The following is a 22,880-nucleotide window of genomic DNA, read 5'->3' on the forward strand; positions in this document are numbered from 1 at the left end:
GCTGTCTGTGCATGTTGCATTACTTACACACACACACACACACACACACAGAGAGAGAGAGAGAGAGAGTGTTTTTGTTTTGTTTTTAAATTAAAACCTAGATGGATACTGGCAGATATTCTCTGAATCCCCAAAATGTATTTTCTGTAGTTCAGTACATTTTAAGTACATTTTATTTTATTGCTATGGCTAGTGGCTGATGCAAATAAGATTCTTCTTCTCCTGAATCTATTTTGTCCATGGAGAACATTAAATCTGTGTTCTTCGTCCACCTTGTCTTGATACTTCTGTGAACTTTAGCCATTCTGCTACAGGTAATTAACCAGACTTTAGCTCAGGGATGGGCAAGTTATAGCCTCCAGAGGTTGCTGGACTACAGCTGACTATTGGCCATGGTGTTGGGGACCAGCAATGTCTGTAGAGCTACAGCTGCTCCACCCCTGCCTTAACTCCTGGTACATAGTTATAATACACTGCACACTAGACTCCCAGTTTCACAAACTACAGAGCATCAAATTGCTTCCTCCTACTTTGGAAGCAAGAGGTGTTTGGAGAATGCAGATCAATAATGTTCAGAACGGCTTAGAGGAATGCCTGTTTACTCAGAGGTAAATCCCAGTGAGTTCAGTGGGGCTTACTCCTCAGTAAGTGCACATAGGACTGTAGCACGAGTAAAGCCGTGTTTGTTTCGAATCAGAAACACACCAAGGATGGAATGTTTTCAGTTTTCTACCTACCATCCTTTGTAAACTAACATTGCTATAGAGTAAACGTGCAAATGAAAATAAGCTTTTTCTGTTAGGTTAATGATTTTGAAGGTTACTTGCAATATGAAAAAAACATAAAAATCAGAACATGCAAGAATGCAGATAATGTCTTTATTTTATTTCATTCTTCCAAATGTCATTGTTTAGAAAAGTAGAAGTTTATTGGAACAGCCTCAAGGTTCCATAGTCTTATGGATACTTGAGATTAATCCTCAGTCTCTGTGGGACCGCCTTCTGAGTAAACGTGCAGCATGATTTAATACATGTGTTGCAGTCCCAGCTTCATGTTTTCTTGTGAGATGAAAGGAACAAGAAATATAAGTGCCTTAACATAAGGATTTTACTTCCATTGCTATATAGTTCCGTCATTATAAATTCAAATGGCAGTGCCCTCCTGAGCAGGAAGGTCAACCGCATAGAAGCCATTTTTGCATATTTCCTTGTAGATGGTGATATACTTGGAAGCTTTCCTTGTTCGTGGAATCACAAATCTCTCTGTAAATTCACTTTTATTCATTTGCTGCTTCTTTTGGGCGCTAAGCACACAGTTAATAAATGTTAGTGCATAGGTGTAACAGTTATGGAGATGTTCTTCATACCTATTAAAGGGAGAACCAGAAATGAGCATAAGAAACCAATGTGATACATGACTATTAAACATTTTATAAGCTTATGATGATGGTTCAGGCAGGCCATTATGCCAGAGCAATCCTTGACCAATGGAAACATGCACCAGCAGAACACCATTTATGGAAGGATTTTTAAAAGTCACATTCATTCTGTCTATACAAAGTTACACATGGAAATGATGGAAAGATGCAGATGCTAATATCACCTCTCCTCCCCCCCCACAAAACTTTCATGTCATATGTGCCATGTGAGTTACATCACACTGCCCTCATATTTATTTTTTTAAAAAAAAACTACTACACAAGTGGAAACTTCTGCCTTCTATTTAAAGTTCTAACTTTCAGTATGAGGCTTAATTTTCCTTCAGCTTTTTCAGAGGCTTAATTTTCCTTCAGCTTTTTCAGATTTGGTTCACCCATAAATTTATCTTGGATGCAGTTCTTACCACCTTTACATTTTTCTCTTCTTGGAAAGCTGAATTTAGCAATAGCATTTAATCTCTTTTTGCATATTGCCATGTGCCTGAGATTCTACTTGTCCTGTGTTTCTCCAGTGGGTAACAAAACATGCATATATGGCATATGGAGCTGTAAGGATGTGGTTTGCATATGCTAACTGAAGTGTAACCGAGGAACTCTGTAGTCAGGTTAACTTTGCAATGTGTTCCTCATTATTATTAGAACAGTGCTGATTCATTAAAATTAGTCAAAATACCAAAAAAAAAAGCCAGGGAATGTCATCCTTGTATGATTTTTTTATTTTTTATTTTTGTAAGTTTCTCACTTTGAAAACCTATTTCTCTAAAATTCAAAGTATGTATTGAGCTAATTTTTATGAGATACAAGTTTAGGTTTCTTAAAAGGATGGAGTGGCTCTGAGTGCTTTTGCAGCCTATTCTTAGGTGACACACTACTGGGTGGGCTTGGCTTAAAACAAAAACAGATGATGGCCTCAACCGCAAATTTTATGACTGCCTGTTTAGGATCCAGAACAAAATGGCTTTTTAAAAATAAAAAAATAAGATTTATGTCTTTCTTTCCTTACCGAACTGCAGTAAAATTACAAATATCATGGTAGACACATGCTCTCACCACCAGCATTTCTTATGTCACACGCCCTTAGCAAAAAGAGTGCTGTAATTTTCAGAGTAGTGTCTTTGCCTGTAACTTTTCCATAGCTTGGGGATGCCAATGAGTCCCTTCTTGGATTACTTGAAACCTGCACAAAGCTCTTGTTCAATTAAGGTAAGAGAAAATATATTCTACGTTTACATTAATTTTTTCAAAATTCCAGAACTTGTAAGTAATCATCAGGTCTTTAACATTTGTTGGTCCTTTTTGGTACTTGTAATCATCACTGTATACATTATGCTGGGTCGCAGAAAAATAGCTTGACTAAAGCCTTTATTGGAATGACGTTCCTGTCGCTAGATGTACTTGAAAAGCAAACATAATATGTTTTGTTTTCCACACTGAAACCATAGGCTGTACTCGAGGGACTATTTGGAATGTACTTCAAGAGAAATCAATCCTAATAATCATTGGTTCAGTGAATATGGACACTGAAATGTTGCTAAGGCCTAGATTAGCCTTCTGGTACTCTGGAAATTTTGGACTACAACTCCTATCATTTCTGACAATTGCCTATGCTGACTGCGGCTGGTGGGAATGGTGGTTTAACGCAGCTGGAAAGAACCTGATTGAGAGAGGCTGACATAAATAATGAAAGCAGCAAAAGCTGTCTGTATTCAATTTTGGTTTTCTTTGTTCGTCTTCCAACAGAAGTGCAATTCTGTACATGCTTACATCCTGTTCCCTCTTGATCAGTGTATCAAACGGTCATATACATTCCAATCAATTCCTGTTCCTTATGAAACACATCTGACAACTTTGAACAGAAGCTAAAGCCAGCAACAATATATTTGATTGCACAGATGAGCGTTAACTGAGAATAGAATGGAGTCCAGTGATAATTTATTCTGCAAAAGAATAACACTACAAAGTTACATGGAACTGCTTGTGATGTCTCGAGTCATCTCTCCCTTCTAGTATTGTTCATACAATACATACTGTCAGAATCTCTGTTAAACCCAAAATATACAGAAATGGTTAAAGAAGGTTAATGAAGAAAGGGGCCTCAAAGTAATTTTGTCTAAAACCATTTCTCCAAATGACTACATCAGATCCTTCTCTGAGTTACCACCTAGGCAGAGTTCCAAAACAAAGGATGTCTAGTTTAGCTGCCTTTGAACATAGTCACATTTGTCTATGGAGCTTCTTACCTGTGTGGAAGCCAGATTTCTGCTGCAGAGAATTGTTCTAGGTATGTATCCCATTGGTTAAGCAGGCCATACATGTCAGGCTGGACTAGATGAACACTTACACATTGTTCCCATCCATGCTCAGCTATGTTAACTCCAGTTTCGTTGTAATTATACACTAAACCTAAATACACAGCAACAAGACAAATCAGAAATGCAAAATGCAAGGATTAGTTGTGACATGTTGACCAATAGTATAATTCATTCCATTCTATTAATTTCTGTCACTTGCAACATCATTCCCATTTCTTTTACAGGCTCATCTGAACAGTAGTTCTAAAAAGGTTGGTTATATGAACCCTGAGTATGTAGTCCTATGAATGTCAGTGTAATGGCATAATTAATTACCTAAATTGTGTAATTTCGCCACAGCAGAAAGCAAGACAACTAACATTTCTGGCAGAAGACAAATGGTGGTGGAATGGAAGCAGTGCTGCATAAAACCAATACAGGTGGAACAAAAAATTATGCCTTCTTGCATCCCTAGGCACAACTGAAAAGAGCTCTAGCTACAGGCAATCACATATGCGAACTTTCCCCAGCAAAAATGGTTATGTAGACTTAGCAGAAAGGGGATTGGGGGTAGAAAGATTGCAGTAAGGAGCCTGATATCTTGGAAAAGGAAGAGAAATCAAGGGCCAGAATGCCAGGAGGTTGAAGGGGGAGACATTGTAGGCAATAGGCAAAGGATGAGCAACCTGAGAGAAGGAAAAGAGTCCAATAGACATTTATGTTTCACATAGAGAATCTTAATTTAGAAAGTGAATTACAAATGTCTCTTACCATTGGTATTGGTTATTCCAACATGGAGATCAGAACTTCCATCATACCCTCTGAAAGAAGACATTTAATATCTTTTCATGTTAGAAAACAATCCAGTTATTGGGGAGGGACATGCTATATTTTTGCAATATAGAGAAGTGTCCTGTTCCCTCTCTCTGCCCTAAAAAGACTGACTACAATCTTATCAAATGTAATTACTGTTCCATTTAATTAATTAAACTTCTAAATGAGTAAAAGGCTGCCTCAATCTGGCAGCAAATTATACATAATATACATACAAAAAAAGTATTTATAAAAACTGCAGGTGGTTAGCACCATATTAGAAGACAACAATAACAAGTTTATTTTGGAAATTATTTTCATCCTAATGCAAATGTTATTGATAGATTACTTAACTAAAACTCATGCAAGAAATTGATCAATACTTTTCATCAGGTTGCACCCCATGTTCTGTAGGTTTTATAACTCCTCTAAACCAGGCATGGGGAACCTTTAAGCTCCCCATTGTTCCTTTGCAGCTATGTGGGTACCTGTCCCATGGCACCAAATACGACCACAGATGTGGGATAGTTGGGTGTGGTTTGCAAGGAATGGCCTCATATATTGAAGCAGGACTCCCGTTGGCCCAAATCTGGCCTGAAGCACAAGAGGTTCCCTACCCTTGGTCTAAATCAGTGTTTCCCAAACTCTGGTCTCTAGCTGTTTTGGGACTACAGTTCTCATCATCCCAGACCACTGGTCCTGCTAGCTAGAGATGATGGGAGTTGTAGTTCAAAAACAGCTGGAGACCTAAGATTGAGAAATGCTGCTCTAAACTGATTGTGGGATTTGTAACTCTATAAAGGTGTTGTTGTTGTTGTTTGTTTGTTTTCATTTCTATATCGCTTTACAAGAAAAAATATCAAAGCAGTTTACAGTTGATCACTAAATTAGACCTCCTGACCTGTCAATTTGGTTTCAAAACAAATTTTGACTCACTTTAGTAAATTATGCAGAATTTACTCATTTCTACACCAGAGCTTAGAATAAGACCACATGGTTTGTCTGCAGAAGGTGCCATATTTATTTCATTTTTAAAGTTTTACTTTAAAACTTTAAAACCATTTAATCCAAGAACTCTCTAAGCAGTGTACATAATAAAATTGTACCGAAATCCACTATTAAGAAACATACACGAAATAATAATTATTAAGACACAGATGAAAACCATAGAACTTCTAAAACAAATATAGGTAACTAAATCATAGGTCCGGGTAGGCTTGCTAAAATAAAAACTTTTTCAGTGCATGTCTGAAATATAGTGAGGGTGCTGCCAAACTAAATGATCAACTCCTCACAAAGGCAAAGCAGACATTATATGGCACTTGTAAAAGTGCAAGTTCCCCAGATCAAAGCAGTCAAATTGGCACATGTAGGGCAAGACAATCCCTTAACTAAACTGGTCCCAAGCTCTTAAGGCCTTGAATGGCAGAACCTTGAATGTGGTCCAGTGACAAACTGACAACCAATAGAGTATAGATCTTTGAGCAATGGTACCATCATGCTGGCAAAATCTCACTCCTATCAGTTCTCATTCTGCACTGCACACTGCTCATTCCTTGGCACCTGTAATCCTGCTGCCACATTGCAAGGATAAGAGAGAATTTAGCCCCCGATCTTGGGAAAACATTGCTACCCATCAGTGGACTGCGCCAGGTGGACTGATCTAATCCACCGTAAGGTAGCTTTCATATGTCTTCTTTCTGAGCACACAATCAAGCAAAATGAACATAAATACTAAACAGCATTGTTGAACAGAAAATCCTACCTCAGAAAGGTTCCTGTAGTAGGTTTAAGTAAAAAAGAACATCTTTCTCTGTGCCCATTAACAAATGGGCTGGGGATAGTGACAGGTGCTTCTTCCAGTTTCCTGTAGAACAGGCTCTGCCCACACAGGGGACAATGCTTGGGCACAAAGGAACCAAAGATGTCTCTCTTACAGTGGCTGATTTTGATTAAGCCTCTCTCCGAGTCCAAAGGCTGCATGACTTCTGCCTCCTCCTTGTGCAAGTGCAGCTGGTCTTCTACCTGGCACAGCCTTATGGGTGAAAGGCAGAGCTTAATCACTGAAATGGGCATGGGAAAGTGGGTGGGATTTTTTAGCTGTGCAGGTGAGAATGACAGATCAGAGAGCCAATTACTCCTCTAAGAGAAGGAAGCCGAGAAGGGGGCAGGGAGGGAGGGTTTGCAGGTGGACATTTCCTTAAAGAGCCAGTATTTGTTTTTTCACATCATGATGAGGTTATTCTGCTGTAAATTCACACAGTATGGCAGCTGTAATTTGCCCACTCCCGTGGTCAATATTGACTCAGTTCCTGCTAGTGGCTAGCCTTTTGTTTCTCTGCATATAAAACCGAAACCCCAAAGCTATGTTAAGTGATGTTAAACAGAAAGGCCCCTGTATTTTCTCTTTTGCACAGAAAGAAAACTGTGACTTGGAAGTTTCGGGCTTGCACCTGCTTCTCCACTAGCATAGCAGTCAGGCAAACCTAGCAGCATAATACAGTGGTACCTTGGGTTACAGACGCTTCAGGTTACAGACTCCGCTAACCCAGAAATAGTACCTCGGGTTAAGAACTTTGCTTCAGGGTGAGAACAGAAATCGCGCAGCAGACGCGCAGTGGCAGCGGGAGCCCCATTAGCTAAAGTGGTGTCTCAGGTTAAGAACGGACCTCCAGAATGAATTAAGTTCTTAGCCTGAGGTACCACTGTAAAGCTGTTCTTACTGACCACATTCTAAACAAGAACCAAGACAGTAATCAGAGCTAAAGGACCACCCAGGAATCCATCTTACTAGCTGCAGGAAGCAAGGTTTCTCTCTCCATGTGATCTGCCTGCCTGCTGTGTAAAGTTCTTGTGAGGAATTGGACTCTGCTCTACGAAATCCTGGAGCAGATTACCATGAAACTAATGAAGCTTAAATTTCAGGGGCTCTAATCCCAGACAGGCACCATAAGTGACTTCAGTCCACGTTGCTTAAAATTTTGGGGTCTAGTACACTCAAATTGAGTCACACGACTCAAACTGATTAATTTTTTGTTGTATATATTTCAACACCAACATTTGAAAGTCTGTAGTGCAGATGCTGCAAAGGTGGTGTGTCGTGGCAAGTTGGCTGTTCTGCTGAAGAGCACTCAAATTCTTTCTGCATATTGCCTCTAGAAAATTACTTCCAAGAAGTATTTTTTGGAATTACTTAGTGTACCCTAAGCACACTAAGTAGAGAATAGACTTACTTCTGATTAAATCTACTTAGCCTTGCACATTGCATCTATATTTGGGGAGACAAGGAAGCAAAAGAAGGAAATATATTGTTTCTCAGTTGGCAGAGCATAAGAGTCTAAATCTAAGCGTCATGGGTTTGAGCCCTACGTTGGCAAAAGATTTCTGCATTGCAGGGGGTTGGACTAGATGACCCTCGTGACCCCTGCGAACTCTACGATTCTATGATTCCTGGTGTTTGTTACGCTTCCCGCCCTCCTTGCTAGATAGGGCGATGTGCAGCTCCCAAACGATTCGGCGCCACCGTAGATTGAGAACGACTGTCTTGTTCAGAGGCGCCGCTAGAGGGCGCGCCGCCTCGCTCTCGCTTCAGGCGCGCGGCCGCTCTAGCCCCACAGGCTGGCAAGGCGCTTCGGCAAGTCTCCATGGCCGCCGCCGGCCTCCATTTCCGCCACAGCCAAAAGCATCCGGCTTCTAATTACGGCCGTGCGTGTCTCCTAATGCCTTCCGACCGGAAACCAGTTCCTGCAAGAAGAGGCCGGGTAGCTTTGGCAGGGCTCCCAAACAGCTCCTCCTCCTCCTCCCTTCGCCCGCCGCCTTAAGCTCCTCAGGGCTCAGCGGAACCAAAATGCGAGGAGCTGCGCCGGGAGGGGACGCCGAAGCGGGAGCGGAGCCGGAGGAGACATGAGCAGCACTAAGGACGTGACCTGCAGGTCAGAGCCGCCGAGCACTGCGACCTCTCCCCTCCCCCACCCACCGCCCTACGGCGCGCGGGCACGCCCCGCCCCTCGCCGGGAGGGGTCGAGAGGCGGCCGGGCTCCCTCCCTCCTCCCGCCCGTTAAAGTCCCGAGAGCCCCCTCCCCCACCCAACGGAAGGGGAAGGAGAGGCGGGCGCCGCTGCTTCTGCTTCCTACCTTTGTTCCATTTCCCTGGTGACAGGCGGACACACCCCGTTCCCGCCTGCAGCCCCGTTGGTCCCAAAGCACTGCAAGGGGACCCTCGTGGGCCTAGAAGCCACTAGGGGTGTGGGAGGCCCTTTGGGATCTGGCCTCCTTGGGGGGAGAGGACGAGGCAACCTCTGTGATCCTGCCCCCCCCCCCCCATCCCTACCTAGCTCGCCTCCGCACGCGCCTGTATGTGTCTCCTTATTTAGCTTGCTTTTGAGCAGCTGAAGTGCGCCCCAGTTGTTGTTGTTGTTGTTGTTTAGTCGTTTAGTCATGTCCGACTCTTCGTGACCCCATGGACCAGAGCACGCCAGGCACTCCTGTCTTCCACTGCCTCCCGCAGTTTGGTCAGACTCATGGTGGTAGCTTCGAGAACACTGTCCAACCATCTCGTCCTCTGTCGTCCCCTTCCCCTTGTGCCCTCCATCTTTCCCAACATCAGGGTCTTTTCCAGAGAGTCTTCTCTTCTCATGAGGTGGCCAAAGTACTGGAGCCTCAGCTTCACGATCTGTCCTTCCAGTGAGCACTCTGGGCTGATTTCCTTAAGAATGGATACGTTTGATCTTCTTGCAGTCCATGGGACTCTCAAGAGTCTCCTCCAGCACCATAGTTCAAAAGCATCAATTCTTCGGCGATCAGCACCCCACTAGGGAAGAGAAACAGAAACTTAGTTGTGCGAGAGGAGGAACCCAAGAGCAGCCCTGTTGGATCAGATCTGTGGCCCTTTCCAGTCCAGCATCTCATTCTCAGCAGTGCGCAAGCAGACACGGAGCCATAATAGGAGCACAACAGCGTTCTCCTCACCTGTGAATTCCGGCAGTTGATATTCAGAGGCATCTGCTGCCTGGGATGCTGACCTTCATGACCCTGATTGCTTGTCCTCACCGTGTTATGTGGCAGGACATTTCATAGTTTAGCTATGCTCTGAAAAGAAGGATTTCCAGATTTTGTATGTCCTGAATTTCCTATGATTCAGCTTCATGGGATGTGCCAGTTTCTAGTATTACCCAAATAGAGAGAATTCTTGGTGGTGTTTTTTTTAAAGTAAGCCATTTAAAAGAACATATTCTGTCAAGTGCATTTTCTGCTATTTATTTAGTCAGTTGCTTTATATTGGCCAGGGCAATCCAAAGATACATTAAAACCAAGAGGAAAAAGAAATGCTTTAAAAACATCCCACCCGACTTCTAAAAGAACACAGATAATTAAAGGTCAAAGGCCTTGTTACAGAAGAAAGTTTTTGCCTGGTGCCTAAAGCTATATAATGATGGTGGAGAAAGCACTCCACAAACGATGCCTGTTCTCCTGTTGCAATTTTCCAGACCTCTTGTGAAGGAGGCACACAAAGAAGGGTCTTAGCGGGGTCTGGGTTGGTTCATATGGGGAGAGGCAGTCCTTAAAGTATTGTAGTCCTGAGTCATTTAAGGCTTTATAGGTCAAAAGCAGCACTTTGAATTGGGCCTGGAAACTAATTGGCAGCCAGGATTGGTGTTGTATACTCTTGTCCTGTGTTTCCCAAATGTTTTCCAACCATGGCCACCTTCCCGACCTTCTTTCCTTCCTGTGGCCCGCATGGGTGTAGCCAAGGAGGAGGCAGGGGAGCAGCTGCTCCCCAAATCAGTTAAAATCAATACACATCTGAGGTTCTGCCTCCTTGCCTTTTTTCTAACAAAAAAAGCCCTAAATTAGGCATAGGCAACCTCGTCCCTCCAGATGTTTTTTGGGACTACAATTCCCATCATACCTGACCACAGGTCCTGTTAGCTAGGGATCATGGGAATTGTAGTTCCAAAACATCTGGAGGGCCGAGGTTGCCTACGCCTGCCCTAAATATTTTTCCTTACAGAAGAGTTGCTCCAACGTCTTGATCGCTTATGCTTTTACTAAGTTCATTTCATTTTTGAAATTGTGCTCTAATTTCTGTCTCACTTTTCCTGGTTTCACATTATGGTGCATGTTATAGTTGATGCATAATGCTTGATGGTTGATTTTTGGTCATGTCTGAACAACATCAAGAAATAGTTTAAATGCCTGTCATCTGTTGGCATTTTCTCTTTGTCACTGCAGGTATTTTATGCAAGGGGTATGCCGTGAAGGAAGTAGGTGCCTGTTTTCACATGATTTGTCTACAAGTAAACCATCTACTATCTGCAAATTCTACCAGAAAGGCCAATGCGCCTATGGAACTCGCTGCAGGTATGGGCTGCTAGTTTTAAAAATAAAATATACTGGTTTTTTGCAGGGGGGTGGAGTGTCATGCCAATGATATTTCCTAAGCTGTTGATCCTCTAGACTTGAAGAACAGCTTGTGGCTTGGCTTCTATTTGGTTTGTAATATCTAGATTTTTATTAAAATCAGAGGAAGAGCTTAATGTTCCAATATCCTGGTTGCAGCTGGACAGTTAGTTCTTAGAATCTGTGCTGCTGCTTGTTTTATAAAAAAACTTGCAAGATTAAAGCTTGCATTGTGTGGAGCCCAGCTGGTTGATCTAAAGTTACAATCCCATATACACTTTCTTGGGTGTATATACCATTGAAATCAGTGCATAGAACTGGGATGTTTATGCTGCAATCCTAAATATTAATTAGAAGTAAGTTTCTTTTGAAATTGTAAACATACATAGGATTAGGATCTTAGTTTTACTCTTAAGTACTTTCTGGACTTAACTAGATGAGGGATGTAGACTCTCCTAAGGGGATTTTAGTTATGTTATGGAAAGATTAAAAAGTCAATTTAGACTGCAGTCCTTACCCCACTAAGTCCCATTGAATTCAATAAGACTTACTTCTGAGTAGAATTCTGCTGGAAGACTGCAACCCTGCCCCTCACTTAATTGAAATCAGTGGGACTTATTCTTGAATAGGAAGGTACTGTGAATACGTTAAAAGTGCAGTAACTCGTACTCATTGTATATTCAGTACAGTGTTGCCTCGCAAGACGAAAAGAATCCGTTCCGCGATTCTCTTCGTCTAGCGGTTTTTTCGTCTTGCGAAGCAACACTATTAGCGGCTATTAGCGGCTTAGAAAAAGGGAGAAAAACGCGAAAAAAATCACAAGGCGCTTCGCAAGACAATTTCCCTATGGGCTTGCTTAGCAAGACGAAAACGTCTTGCGAAGCAAGCCCATAGGGAAATTGTCTTGCGAAGCGCCTCGAAAAACAGAAAACCCTTTCGTCTAGCGGGTTTTTCGTCTTGCGAGGCATTCGTCTTGCGGGGCACCACTGTATAGATTTTGCTGAATTCGTCCAAGCAGTGAGTGACACTCATTCTTAAGAACCCATTTGCTTTTAAACACCCTGCCTATTGAAACAAGTGGCTATCCCCCCAAACCTGAGAATTACACAGTAGGGTAATTGTACTAGCACAAATGCATTGAAATAAATGTCTTCCGCAGTTAATATTTGTGGTCTTTTTATTTGTTCTTAAGATATGATCATGTTAGACCTTCTGCATCAGGTGCCATAGTGAGTACTAGGACACTTTGCGCTTCTGCACCACCATTCTACAGCCTTAACACTCAGCCGGAGCAAAATACACCTATAACAAAAAGTAAAGTACATGAGCCTGGAAAACGTGAAAAGAAAACATTAGTGCTCAGAGACAGAGGTAAGAGTGGGTTTTTTCCCCCATTTTTCTAGTGCTGTTGACACTTCGTTGTTTTGCTTATTTGCTGCTTTTTATTTGGTCCTAAATGATTCCAAGCATTTGTCCTTAACAGACTCACACACTGCAGCCCACACATTCACATGTCACAATGTACAGTTTGGAAAGCTCTGGCCTACAGTGACCAAGAAACAGGCCCCAACTTTGTCAGATAGGAGCAGACTTGATTCTTAATGGCTGAGGTTTAAAAAGTTGATTTTGTGTGCACACACCCACACACCATAATGTTCCTGAGTGCACCCTTTTGCATTCTCCCATGTTAGTGCATGGCTGCCATTCACTCGTATGAAGAAAGATACAGCACTGCACTTGGGGAGACTGTTGCTGTGAAGGGAGGGCAAGAGCTACTCAATCTTCACCTCTAGGATCCTGGAAACTTACAAGCCCTCCCTTCATGCACACTGTGCCTGCTGCCATGACTGGCATTTTGTAAATTTGCAATTATTTTTCACCCATTCTTTAATCTTGGATGCATGTGTTTCTGATGCTTGTTCCAGAAAGAATTGGGTGTGAGTAATTAAAGTGCATGACTGGAGATGATAAAGCTTTCTACGATCTGAAGATGAAAGTAGGTTCCCTGTGTTTAGTGGAGGCAAGTTGAATTAAATTGCAATTTAGAAATGCCTGCCAGCTGCTTTATTACCTTATGATGGGATATTTCATGAGCAGCTAACCATAGCTCTTCTGTTTCACATGATCACATGCTATTTTCTCCTCTCCCAAGATTTATGTGGCTCAAATGAGGAAAGGACGAGATGCAGCGCTCAGAGTGATTCAGCATGTTGCAGTGTTCCAACAGATGCTCTAGAAGCAAAGCCCCATTCATATTTGGAAGCTATCCGCAGTGGGCTTGAAGATGATGATGCTGAACCTGGAAGCTCATACACTGATGGCGAACAGTTATGTCCCTATGCAGCAGCTGGCATGTGCCAGTTTGGTGACAGATGTCTCTACCTCCATGGGCAAGTGTGTGAAATCTGTGGCTTGCAAGTACTTCATCCCTTTGACCCAGAACAGAGAAAGATGCATGAAAAGGTAAACATGACTAAAAAGAAAACTAATTTCAACCTGATACTGTATTTCTTGAAACATCTTGTAGATCTATGTTATCTTTGGTTTTTAGAGTCGTCCTACAAATCTAGCTAGAATCTATGGTTTCCTGCCATGAGAATGAGCTGCAGTGAGCCTAGATTTCAAGTTCCTCCTTCTGCTCTTTCATGCCTTAATCAAGTAGACTGGAATCTTTGGCTTCTGGTTTTAAACTAACCACCGCTCCCTCTGTCATCTGAACTTGGTGGACTGTGGTTTTGTTTATGCTGTAGCTGACTTTTCCCCCCAGATCCTGGCTTGGTCTCGCTAGGCATAGTTTGAACAAGCCACAGATCCCCAAGTTCAGACATTGTGGGGGACTGTGGTTAGTTGGAAAGCTTCCTCTTTAAATTTACTCCATGTAGATTAATAATGTGATTCACTATTATAGTAGGAAACCATGATAATGCTATTGTGTCAGTGTAGTCTTTACATTTTTGCTAGTATATTTTCCTCTAGTTTATTGGTAAGCTTCATTTTAAGGTATCTACAAGTATGTTTTTGTCACCTTCCAAGAGTAATCAAGTGGCTTAAAAAATACTAATAACTTGAGTGAATTACTGGATAAAGTAGTATGTAAAATTGCATTGGAAAATAATACTTAAAATACAATATAATCAGTGTGTGAAGCCATGAAATATAATTTTCACAGCTATATTAAAATATGTCTATTGTAGCATTATCAGAATCTAAAACCAAAGTAGGTGTTGAATGCACCAGTCTCATGAAACTAGCCTTAGAATTCAACCTGCTGCTAAATTCTTAAGTGTAGCTGATTAGAAGTAATGAAATTCCCTTGAGCTTCTTATAGGTGTGCTAACGTTGTACTGTTATTTTTAGTTTTGATTGATGCTTTTAAATGAATTGTCTTGTATTTCATTTGAATAATATAGTTGGTTTCAGTAACTCAAATATTGAATGCAGAATGTATCTATAAATGTTCTTGCATACTGTATTCTATACATTGCATATCTGGGATTGTTTCCTGTACTGCTTCCATTCTTCTTAAAAATGATTGATAGTACAAAACCATAGCCTTCACACTCTGCCCTTACTTACCAGGTTGTATACAACATAATGCTAAGTGGATATTCCATTAGCCCAATAATTTCTGCTTTCTCAGTGGAATGTTCTCCCCTCTCCCCCTCCCCACGTTCCCCTTAAACATTTCCAGGAGTTTCCCCAACCCTTTGGAACAGATTTGGGGAGAATGTGGTGCATGCATGGAGGGAAGAAATGGCCTGTAGCACAAGCAGTAATCCTTGCACAGATGGGATGCAGTAGTTGAATACTACGGTAGTTCCATTCTTCTTTTCCTGACCCTTCCTGTCTGATGGCTCTCCTGCAATATGCTGTGCTAAGGCAATGGACAATCTTTATGTTAGCCCAGTGCTCAAATCCGGCGGAATCCTATGTCACTTCTTTCCAGGCAGAGATCACTGGGCCTGGCCCAACATACCCCACTTCCTCTTTTGTCCCATGTTAAAACCAAACCTACTTCCTCTCCCACCCCTCACTCTCTTCAGACAGATTACTCATCAGTATTAAATTAAATGCTGTTAACTTCTCATATATCAGGACTGTTCAACTTGTGACCCATCATGCCAATTTCAGCTCACCAGCTGTATACTGTGATGTGATCACCAGGTGCTTGACAGCTCTCCCACCCCCCACCCCACCCCCGGTCTGTGAAAATAGGGCATTTACATAGTTGCTGGTAGGCTTCATTAAGCTTAATGGGTCTGAAATTGTGTGGGCCTCATCTGTAAAATTCTACTGTCACATAATTGTATCCAGTTGCCATTTTAAATCGAAGGTCAGCTGCATGCTTAATTATAGCTTAATGCCAGTCCCTTGGCTGTCCAAGGTCTTTATGCTGGTGGGTTTGGTTTGGTTTAGTATTTATATTCTTCTTTTTTTGTAAAAACAACAACAAAGCAGCTACTGTGTTTTTGGGGAGGTGGCTCTTAATTATTGTTTCTTTTATTACCAAGGAAAACTTGTATCAATCTAGCAAGGAAACTTTTGTCCCTCTCCTCTCCCTCCACAAATCTGCATCGGATGGTTAGTGGAACCCCTAGAAAAAGCGTGATTTAATGGCACTTAGGCTGCAATCCTACGTTCCTGGCAGGTGGCAGTGGGACTTGATGGAGCAGCAATGCCAGCACAGACTGGTGCTTGAGGCAGGAGGGGGAAGCAGAGAAAATATCCCTCTGCTGTGCCAGCTCCCAGGCTGCTGTGAACAGGCCCAGATCTGACTCATTTGCCATCACAATGACAACAGCAAGGTCTGCACAGAATCTAGTAGATCCAGGGCCAGCCCAATCCTGCTCCCTCCTACTGGCTGTAGCCATCTGGGATGCCGTTGGCAGTAACTTGCACCTGCTGTGTAAGTGGGCATATTCAAGTGCTTCTCATTGGTGGAGCTCCTCCACCATCTGAGGCTGACAGAGCCAGGCAGGACTGGATGGAGGGAACCTCTACCCCCAGCACAACCCCCAGCAAAGCATATGAGAGGTTTGAATTGCTCTGCCAGTTCTAAATTGACAGGTTTAGGACTGTACTGTCGGAACATTGCAGTTGCTCCATGACAGAAATATATAGTAGCATCCCTTCCCTCTGCTTCCTTTAAAAATATATATTTTGGGCTTTTCTTACATATATAGATGTGCATGGCTACGTTTGAACACGAGATGGAGAAGGCCTTTGCCTTTCAGGCAAGTCAGGACAAGGTGTGCAGTATCTGCATGGAAGTGGTATATGACAAACCATCAGCATCCGAAAGAAGATTTGGAATCCTTTCCAACTGCAATCACACATACTGCTTGTCCTGTATCCGGCAGTGGAGGGGTGTCAAGCAGTTTGAGAATCCAATCATAAAGTAAGTTCCTAACAACCTTCATTTTCAGAATACAGTGCAGAATACTTTTCTTATTTCTTTCCTTTGTACCTTCAAATGAGGTGTAGTGTAGCTGAGGATTGACTAAGGAAAGTTTTGCTTACGGTTTTTTGTTATTGCAGCGTTACAGGTTTTTTCGATTGATGGGGAAATCCCCATTTGTAACAACAACTAAAAGATATTATGGAATATGTAAGTGGGGTTATTGATGAGAACAGACTATCTTGTTTGTTGGCTTCAGTATGAGCGTCAGAAAATGGAGATTTGTGTGTGTGTGTGTGTGTGTTTGTACAGAAAATGCTGAAACCTAGCATTTTTAAAATTTGGTTCCTTGCATAAGACTGATTTTTTTTGTTATCGCCATCCCAACATTCAGCATACTGTAGCCACTGAGCATGTCATTGAATGCAGATAAAAATTAAATGGTGGGAAAGAATCTTGCCTGGATCAGCTCTGGAAGTGGGGGTGAAGGCAAAAGAGTAGGGAGTATGAGGCCATCTCTTTTTAATACTGTGCTTTGAATTGCTGTGACGTGCATCAGCTTTGAGAAACAGAAATTTGCATCCCAATTACCACACTGATCTGAGCAGAGAAGCTGAAATCTCTGCTCATATCAGCTCTTATGATGGAGCCCATCATCACACTGATAAGGGGAGAGGTTGAAACATCTTTTCACCCCAGTGTGAGATTGGAGCTCAACACTGCCCCCTCCTGCCCTGCTCGCTTTTCTTTTTTTAAGCTCCCCCACCCTCAGAAAAAACTTTGTTTTTAAGTTAGTTTTTTAAAGGGTGGGGGAGCTTTGGGAGCTGCCAGTAATCACTTTGGGCCCCAGATATGGCTTCCAGGCTGCAGGCTACTGAGTTGTACTTCAGAAGTGCTTGGTGTTGCTCTTGAATTGGATGAAACTGCTTCTCAGCAAACTACACATATACTTTTTAAATTTCATCCAAGGTCCTGTCCAGAATGTCGTGTGATATCAGAGTTTGTAATTCCCAGTGTGTATTGGGTGGAAGATCAGACTAAAAAGAACGAGCTGATTGAAGCATTTAAGCAGGGAGTGGGGTAAGTATTATGATGATTATAATGTGAGACCAGAGTTGTTTGATGAGGAGTTCAATTACATCATAATAATAATTAATATATTGTGTTATTGTCTCAGTCTAGAGCAGTATGCAGTATACAGAATATTCTGTAGTTAAAAAGGTTTTTGTGAATATGTCTATCAGACTATTAAACATAAAAGTGGCAATCGGTGGGATGAAATACCTCCCCCCCCCATTAAAATAACTCCAGGATGTGTTGGTTAAGAGTTTGGTAACATGTTTATACTGCTCCAAATAGTACTATTCCCCCCCCCCCTTTAGCACGCTAGTAGTTTGATTCAGATGAAAGGTCAAGTCCTGCGTTGCATGAAGACGACCCAGGCTCACACACTCCATCCTCCCATTATGGCCTTCTGTTCTTCATCTGTCCTTCAGTTCTGGTTTGTAGGCAAACTGGTTTCTGCAAACCATAATTTGCAATTCTGTCTTCTAGGCAAAGTTGGTTTGCCAACAGAGCAGATGTAGATGGGGGTATGGAAATAGAGGCCGTGTGAGCCCACTACGTTCCCAATTCTTTTGGTTTGGGGTTATCGAGCAACATTTATGCCCAAATTGACCCATGGCCTTTGCATAAGATTATTTATTTATTTATTTAGTTCTGTTTATATATCATCCTTCATCAAAAGATCTTGGCGCAGTTCACAAGATAAAAATGCAAGAAGCTGTGTGTCCCATAATGCATGTTTTGCAAGTTACAAGTGATCACTGGTGATCCACCTACCCCTATTTAGTTTTTTGTTTTACTAGCATTCTTCCACTTGGCCAGGCTCACACTTTTTTATCCCTCGAAATGAAAGTGAGTATTGGCATCTGGAAAAGGCCGTCTTTTCTCTTTTTTTAAATGTGTGTCATATTGAATTCAAGTGCGGACTCTTGATGATTAGTTCCATCGAGCCGCACTTCAGGCCTCAGATAGCTTGGCCCAGGGACTTTGCTACTGTGTCTTTTTGGAGAATGCAGTCCTCGGATTGCATTAATCTTCAATCTCATATATAGAAGTTTATGGCCTCATTTCTGAGGTTAATGAAGTAGAATATCTGGAAACACTTGTTTACTATTTGCATTTAGGCTGTAACTTGGTAATAAGGTCAGACCACAAATCATTTCAATACCCATTTTCTCTAAAATTGCTAAAGGTCCTGATTTTTTTACCCATGGTGGGGTGGGGAATACATCAGGAAATTTAAGAAGTCTTTTTCTAATCATTACTTTGCCAGGACAACATTTTTAAGTGCAGTGTTTAACTGAAACAGCAAATCCAGAATGAAAGTATGTTTTCAACCTTCTCACACTATTTTGATCAAACTGTCCCCTTAAAATTTGTCAAAACGAAACAAAAACCCACATGTGGTGAATAGTTCATTTTATGTGAGCCAACAGTGAATTGTGTACATATCTTACTAATCTATCTAGCATTTGGTTAAATGCTTGTTGTAATTAACCAAATGCCAGCTGTGTCATTCTGTGACCTTCACTGTTGGTCTCTGAGATGTGTGTGCCTCAAAAGGCAAAGCTTTTGTTGTTTACATTGTGTTACTCTTTATTTATGCAGTGTTTATGCTTATCAGGGGCTGTGCTATTAATACATCTAGAGCTGAAATCTGCAGCTGCTGATCAGAACAAGCAGCTTGAGCCTATGATTCGGTGTTTTGTGTCTAAAGGCTATAAATTATATACTTCTGTTGAAAATCTAAGCGTGACAGCTCCAAAAATGGACCTGTATCTAGGAAGGGAAAGCACCTGGCACTAAACCTCCTGACTTTGCAGCTCTTTTATGGAACAAATCCACCCCAAAAAAATCATTTCGGATTTGTCTTGATAGAGGAATTGAGAGGAATGGTAAAAATACATAATAGCAAAGTTACTAGCATTTTTGACATGGTCTCAGGCTGAAATCTTTTCTGCCTTTGACCATCTTTTATAGAATCAGAATCATGGAATTGTAGAGTTGGAAGGGAACCCCCTGGATTGCACAAATCTCAACTAAAGCACCCAAATAGAACTTTCAAATTGCAGTAAGATCTGCCCTATTAAATATAATTTGAAGCAAGTTGCAAGCTGCCTTTCTCAGTTAGGACAATGTGCTTCCTTAATGCAGATTAATGGGAAGTACAGTTAATATGCTTTTGTGGTATCACAGGCTTGGATGGTTGACCCATCTAAGTGACTCAGAATGTAAAATGATGTCTGAACAGAATTTTTTGTTCTAAATAAAACCGATTCTGTGAGTGGGTTTTTCTCTCAAAGAATCTATCCCCTTCTTGCTTTGGATTTTAACAGTTGAACTTAATAGCTGGTTAAAGTTACTGTGTTACGCTCAAATTTTACTTACAATTTTTAATTAAAGATTTTATAATAAAACAAGTCTCCTATAATATAATAAGTTATGGCTGAAGCCACATGTCTTACATTCTTGCCTGCTTCCGTTTTGTTCTAGTAAGAAACTAAAGCGTGCCATTGGGTCAAAAGAGATCACAGTTCCTTAACATTGTCCTAAGTCTCTTTTACCACAACACTCTGTACACTTCCCAGTGAAGCTTAAGTCTCACATTGGTATAGGTATACTACAGTCAGAACAGGACCAGAAATAAATGCACACATCCACTGCCATATCATACCCTGCTTCCTTTCTCTGAAGATACATGGGAGAAAGAGTGGCTGCAAAAGGGTTGGCGATCTGATCTGCACAGGGACTGTCATAGCCAGGGACTGTACATCACTGCTCTGCTCCAGTAGAGATTGATAGAGAAGCATTATATTCACCTAAAGCTTTGTTGAGCAATGCAAATCTAATCGGAGGGAGAGTTAGTGATGGGTGCTGGAGGAAATTAGTCAAGCTCTTTGTGTTTAATTGCTTTCCTCTTACCTTACAGTAAAGCAAGCAATACTTGATGCCTGCAATAATGCCACTGACAATCTCCCCACCCCTTGCATTGAAGTTCCTTAGGTGCCTTTACTTTGGGTTTTCACTCCTGTATTTACTTTTATTTTTTGTTTTTAGTAACATTAGCCACCTTGAGATTTAGGGTATAAATGAATGCCCTTGTGTTTTGTGTTTTCTCTCTCTCTCCTATGTTCAGGAGGAAGGCCTGCAAGTATTTTGACCAGGGTAAAGGGACCTGCCCATTTGGGGGGAAGTGTCTGTACCTGCATGCCTATCCAGATGGGAGACGGGCTGAACCAGAGAAACCACGAAAGCAGCTTAGCTCTGAGGGGACTGTCCGGGTAAGATTTCCAGCCATGTGTCTTCTCTCAACTAAACAGCAACGCTGGGCTTCAGTGATCTGACACATTCTTCCACTGAAGACTGTGACACTTTTATACATTCATAAAAGGCTTCAGAGTATCAGCTGTAGCATAGCTGGCCCCTTTGGGGAACAGGGTGCTCTTTTCCTAAGATCCCAAGTACTGAATCTCACTTTGACAATGGAGTTCTTTCACTTTCAGAATCTAGTTTACTTGGCATTTAAAACACAAATGCTCGAGTGTACTTGTTCATTTTTGCCTAGCTAGCGTGGTTTTAAATAGCCCTGAAAATCACACATTTATATGTTTGGATCATCTAAGTAGGCTTCTTTTCAGTAAAGACTATTGTATTTCTAATAATAGTGCACTTGTTGCTTATAACCTTTACTGTAAACTTAATGCTGTTTTGTCAGATCAGTACAGATACCTACACAACTAGTGCTGTAGCCCTTGCTGGCAGCACAGGCACAGCGGCATGCTTTGAAGTCCTGGACTTCAGAGCTCATTTTTTGTGTCTACTTTAGCTATACGATTGGAGCCTCTGAAGAGGGAAAGTTTGCATTTTGTGTTTACATGCAGTAGTCACCTGGTTTGAGCATGGTACAGTTGCTTGGTACTGAATTCATGCGCCAGGACAGCCTCACCCCTCTGGCCATGCAGCACTGCAAGAGCCTTTTTGAACCTTATTTTTTCAGTCTACATGACAGAACATAGGCTCAGGCCACAGTGTGCATGAAAATTTAATTTTAATTGCTATTTTAACTAGAGGATCAGAATTTTAACACTATGTACCACTCCAGCTGAAATCTGCACAGCTAAATGCTATATACTGTACTCTGTTCTGACTACTGATCACAATATTCAGTAGGCATTTATGGCCTTGTATTTCTGAGGGGATTTGTTGAACTTGGTCATGGATGAACTGAACTGCGTGACACACGTTGGCTTCAGTATTTTGGAACTGGCACTTTACCGTATTAAACCTATGCTGGCTGTGCTATTACTATGACACATGCTGGTGCAGCAAAAATCCCCAAGATGTTATGAGTTGCAGTGCTGATGTAAGAGGCCTTAGAGTCCAATGGGGATTTAGAGTAGTAGTAGCTACAACACGCACTCCCATCAGCTGGACCCAAGAGCTGTTAAGGTCTTGGAAATACAAAGGCCAGGATCACAAGCTTGCATTTACAGAAAGGCCCTTCCTAGGACAAGGACTGATAGCTCACTGGTCAAGCACATGCTTGCACAGAGAAAGGTGCCAGTTTCAAGTGCTGTGAAAAATCTTTGCCTGGGACTAGTGGGTTAATGGGCAAATAGGGGACTGTAGCCTCCAAGAAAAGGTAACTCTTCACATACATCAATGAAATTCTGGCAGTGACCCATGTGCCTCTCTGCAGCTGGCATCTTTTTGGTACCAAGGGAAGTAGGCCTTGTCATACTTGTACTGCACTGTGGAGGATGCTGTTTTAGCTGTAGCAATACCCTGCTTTTCAGTTCAGGTGTACGCAGTATTTAAGCAGATATCTTCTTAGGTATGAGTCATTGGTGAGCACTGTATTTTGTTGTTTTTTTTATTCTAGTTCCTCAATTCTGTTCGCCTCTGGGATTTTATTGAAGATCGAGAAAACAGAACACTGCCAGCTGCTGACAATGATGTAACAGAGATGGGAGAGCTTTTTATGCATCTTTCCGGAGCAGATGCTGAACCTGCTGCTCCTCCCTAAACCACCACAAGATCTCTACCATGTACTCTTCTGTATCAGTCTTTCTGTTCCTTAAATAACTTTGTACTGTTTACCACTTTAGAATTACTGTGCCATGGAGACTGAAGTCCTGGTGAAATTCTAGTATGAGCCTGACACTGTAGAGCAGAACAATTGAAGCTTAATAAAATGATTGCTTTAAATAAAAATGTCAGTGTATAGTCATAAGTAGAAGAACTTCTGTTTTTCTGAAATCAGAACACCAGTGTGTTCCCCAAAGTAAAGGAAAACTTCCAGATTTTGAGAGATGATTTGTTTCCTGAAAAATCACACGTAAAGCTAGGGGCAGGCAGTAGTGAACACCAAGCATCATCATGTAACATTCTGCCTGACTCAAACCAGATTCCCCAGTATAGCTTAATGTTGTTAAAGGTTGTTGGGTTTTTTATAAGAAAAAAGTTGGGAAAATTAT

At 41.7% G+C, this 22,880-nt stretch overlaps 2 protein-coding genes across 5 annotated transcripts; one reads left to right on the forward strand and one right to left on the reverse strand.

Moving 5' to 3' along the window:
• Nucleotides 1-864: 864 nt before the first annotated feature.
• Nucleotides 865-8,088, reverse strand: MKRN2OS (MKRN2 opposite strand). Of its 4 annotated transcripts, none has more exons than XM_083726881.1 (5): nucleotides 7,912-8,088; nucleotides 6,308-6,577; nucleotides 4,501-4,550; nucleotides 3,679-3,841; nucleotides 865-1,366 (listed from the first exon to the last, which is right to left on the reverse strand). In XM_083726881.1, exons 2-5 carry the CDS (start codon nucleotides 6,523-6,525, stop codon nucleotides 1,144-1,146), a joined length of 654 nt encoding a protein of 217 aa, XP_083583007.1. In that variant the 5' UTR covers nucleotides 6,526-6,577; nucleotides 7,912-8,088; the 3' UTR covers nucleotides 865-1,143. The 4 variants fall into 4 exon arrangements, with proteins under 4 accessions (XP_083583007.1, XP_083583006.1, XP_083583005.1 ...); XM_083726880.1 differs by lacking the exon at nucleotides 7,912-8,088 and adding an exon at nucleotides 7,776-7,860 and having other exon boundaries at nucleotides 6,308-6,567; XM_083726879.1 differs by lacking the exon at nucleotides 7,912-8,088 and adding an exon at nucleotides 7,776-7,821.
• A 251-nt stretch (nucleotides 8,089-8,339) lies between these two features.
• Nucleotides 8,340-22,617, forward strand: MKRN2 (makorin ring finger protein 2). Its single transcript, XM_083726854.1, has 8 exons — nucleotides 8,340-8,474; nucleotides 10,773-10,901; nucleotides 12,133-12,311; nucleotides 13,093-13,403; nucleotides 16,124-16,338; nucleotides 17,308-17,418; nucleotides 20,540-20,684; nucleotides 22,286-22,617. The coding sequence occupies exons 1-8, from the start codon at nucleotides 8,446-8,448 to the stop codon at nucleotides 22,427-22,429; spliced, it is 1,263 nt and encodes a 420-aa protein (XP_083582980.1). The 5' UTR covers nucleotides 8,340-8,445; the 3' UTR covers nucleotides 22,430-22,617.
• The last annotated feature ends 263 nt before the right edge of the window (nucleotides 22,618-22,880 follow it).

This window comes from Podarcis gaigeae (assembly GCF_964106915.1).
Source record: "Podarcis gaigeae genome assembly, chromosome: 2".
NCBI classification, from domain to species: domain Eukaryota; kingdom Metazoa; phylum Chordata; class Lepidosauria; order Squamata; family Lacertidae; genus Podarcis; species Podarcis gaigeae.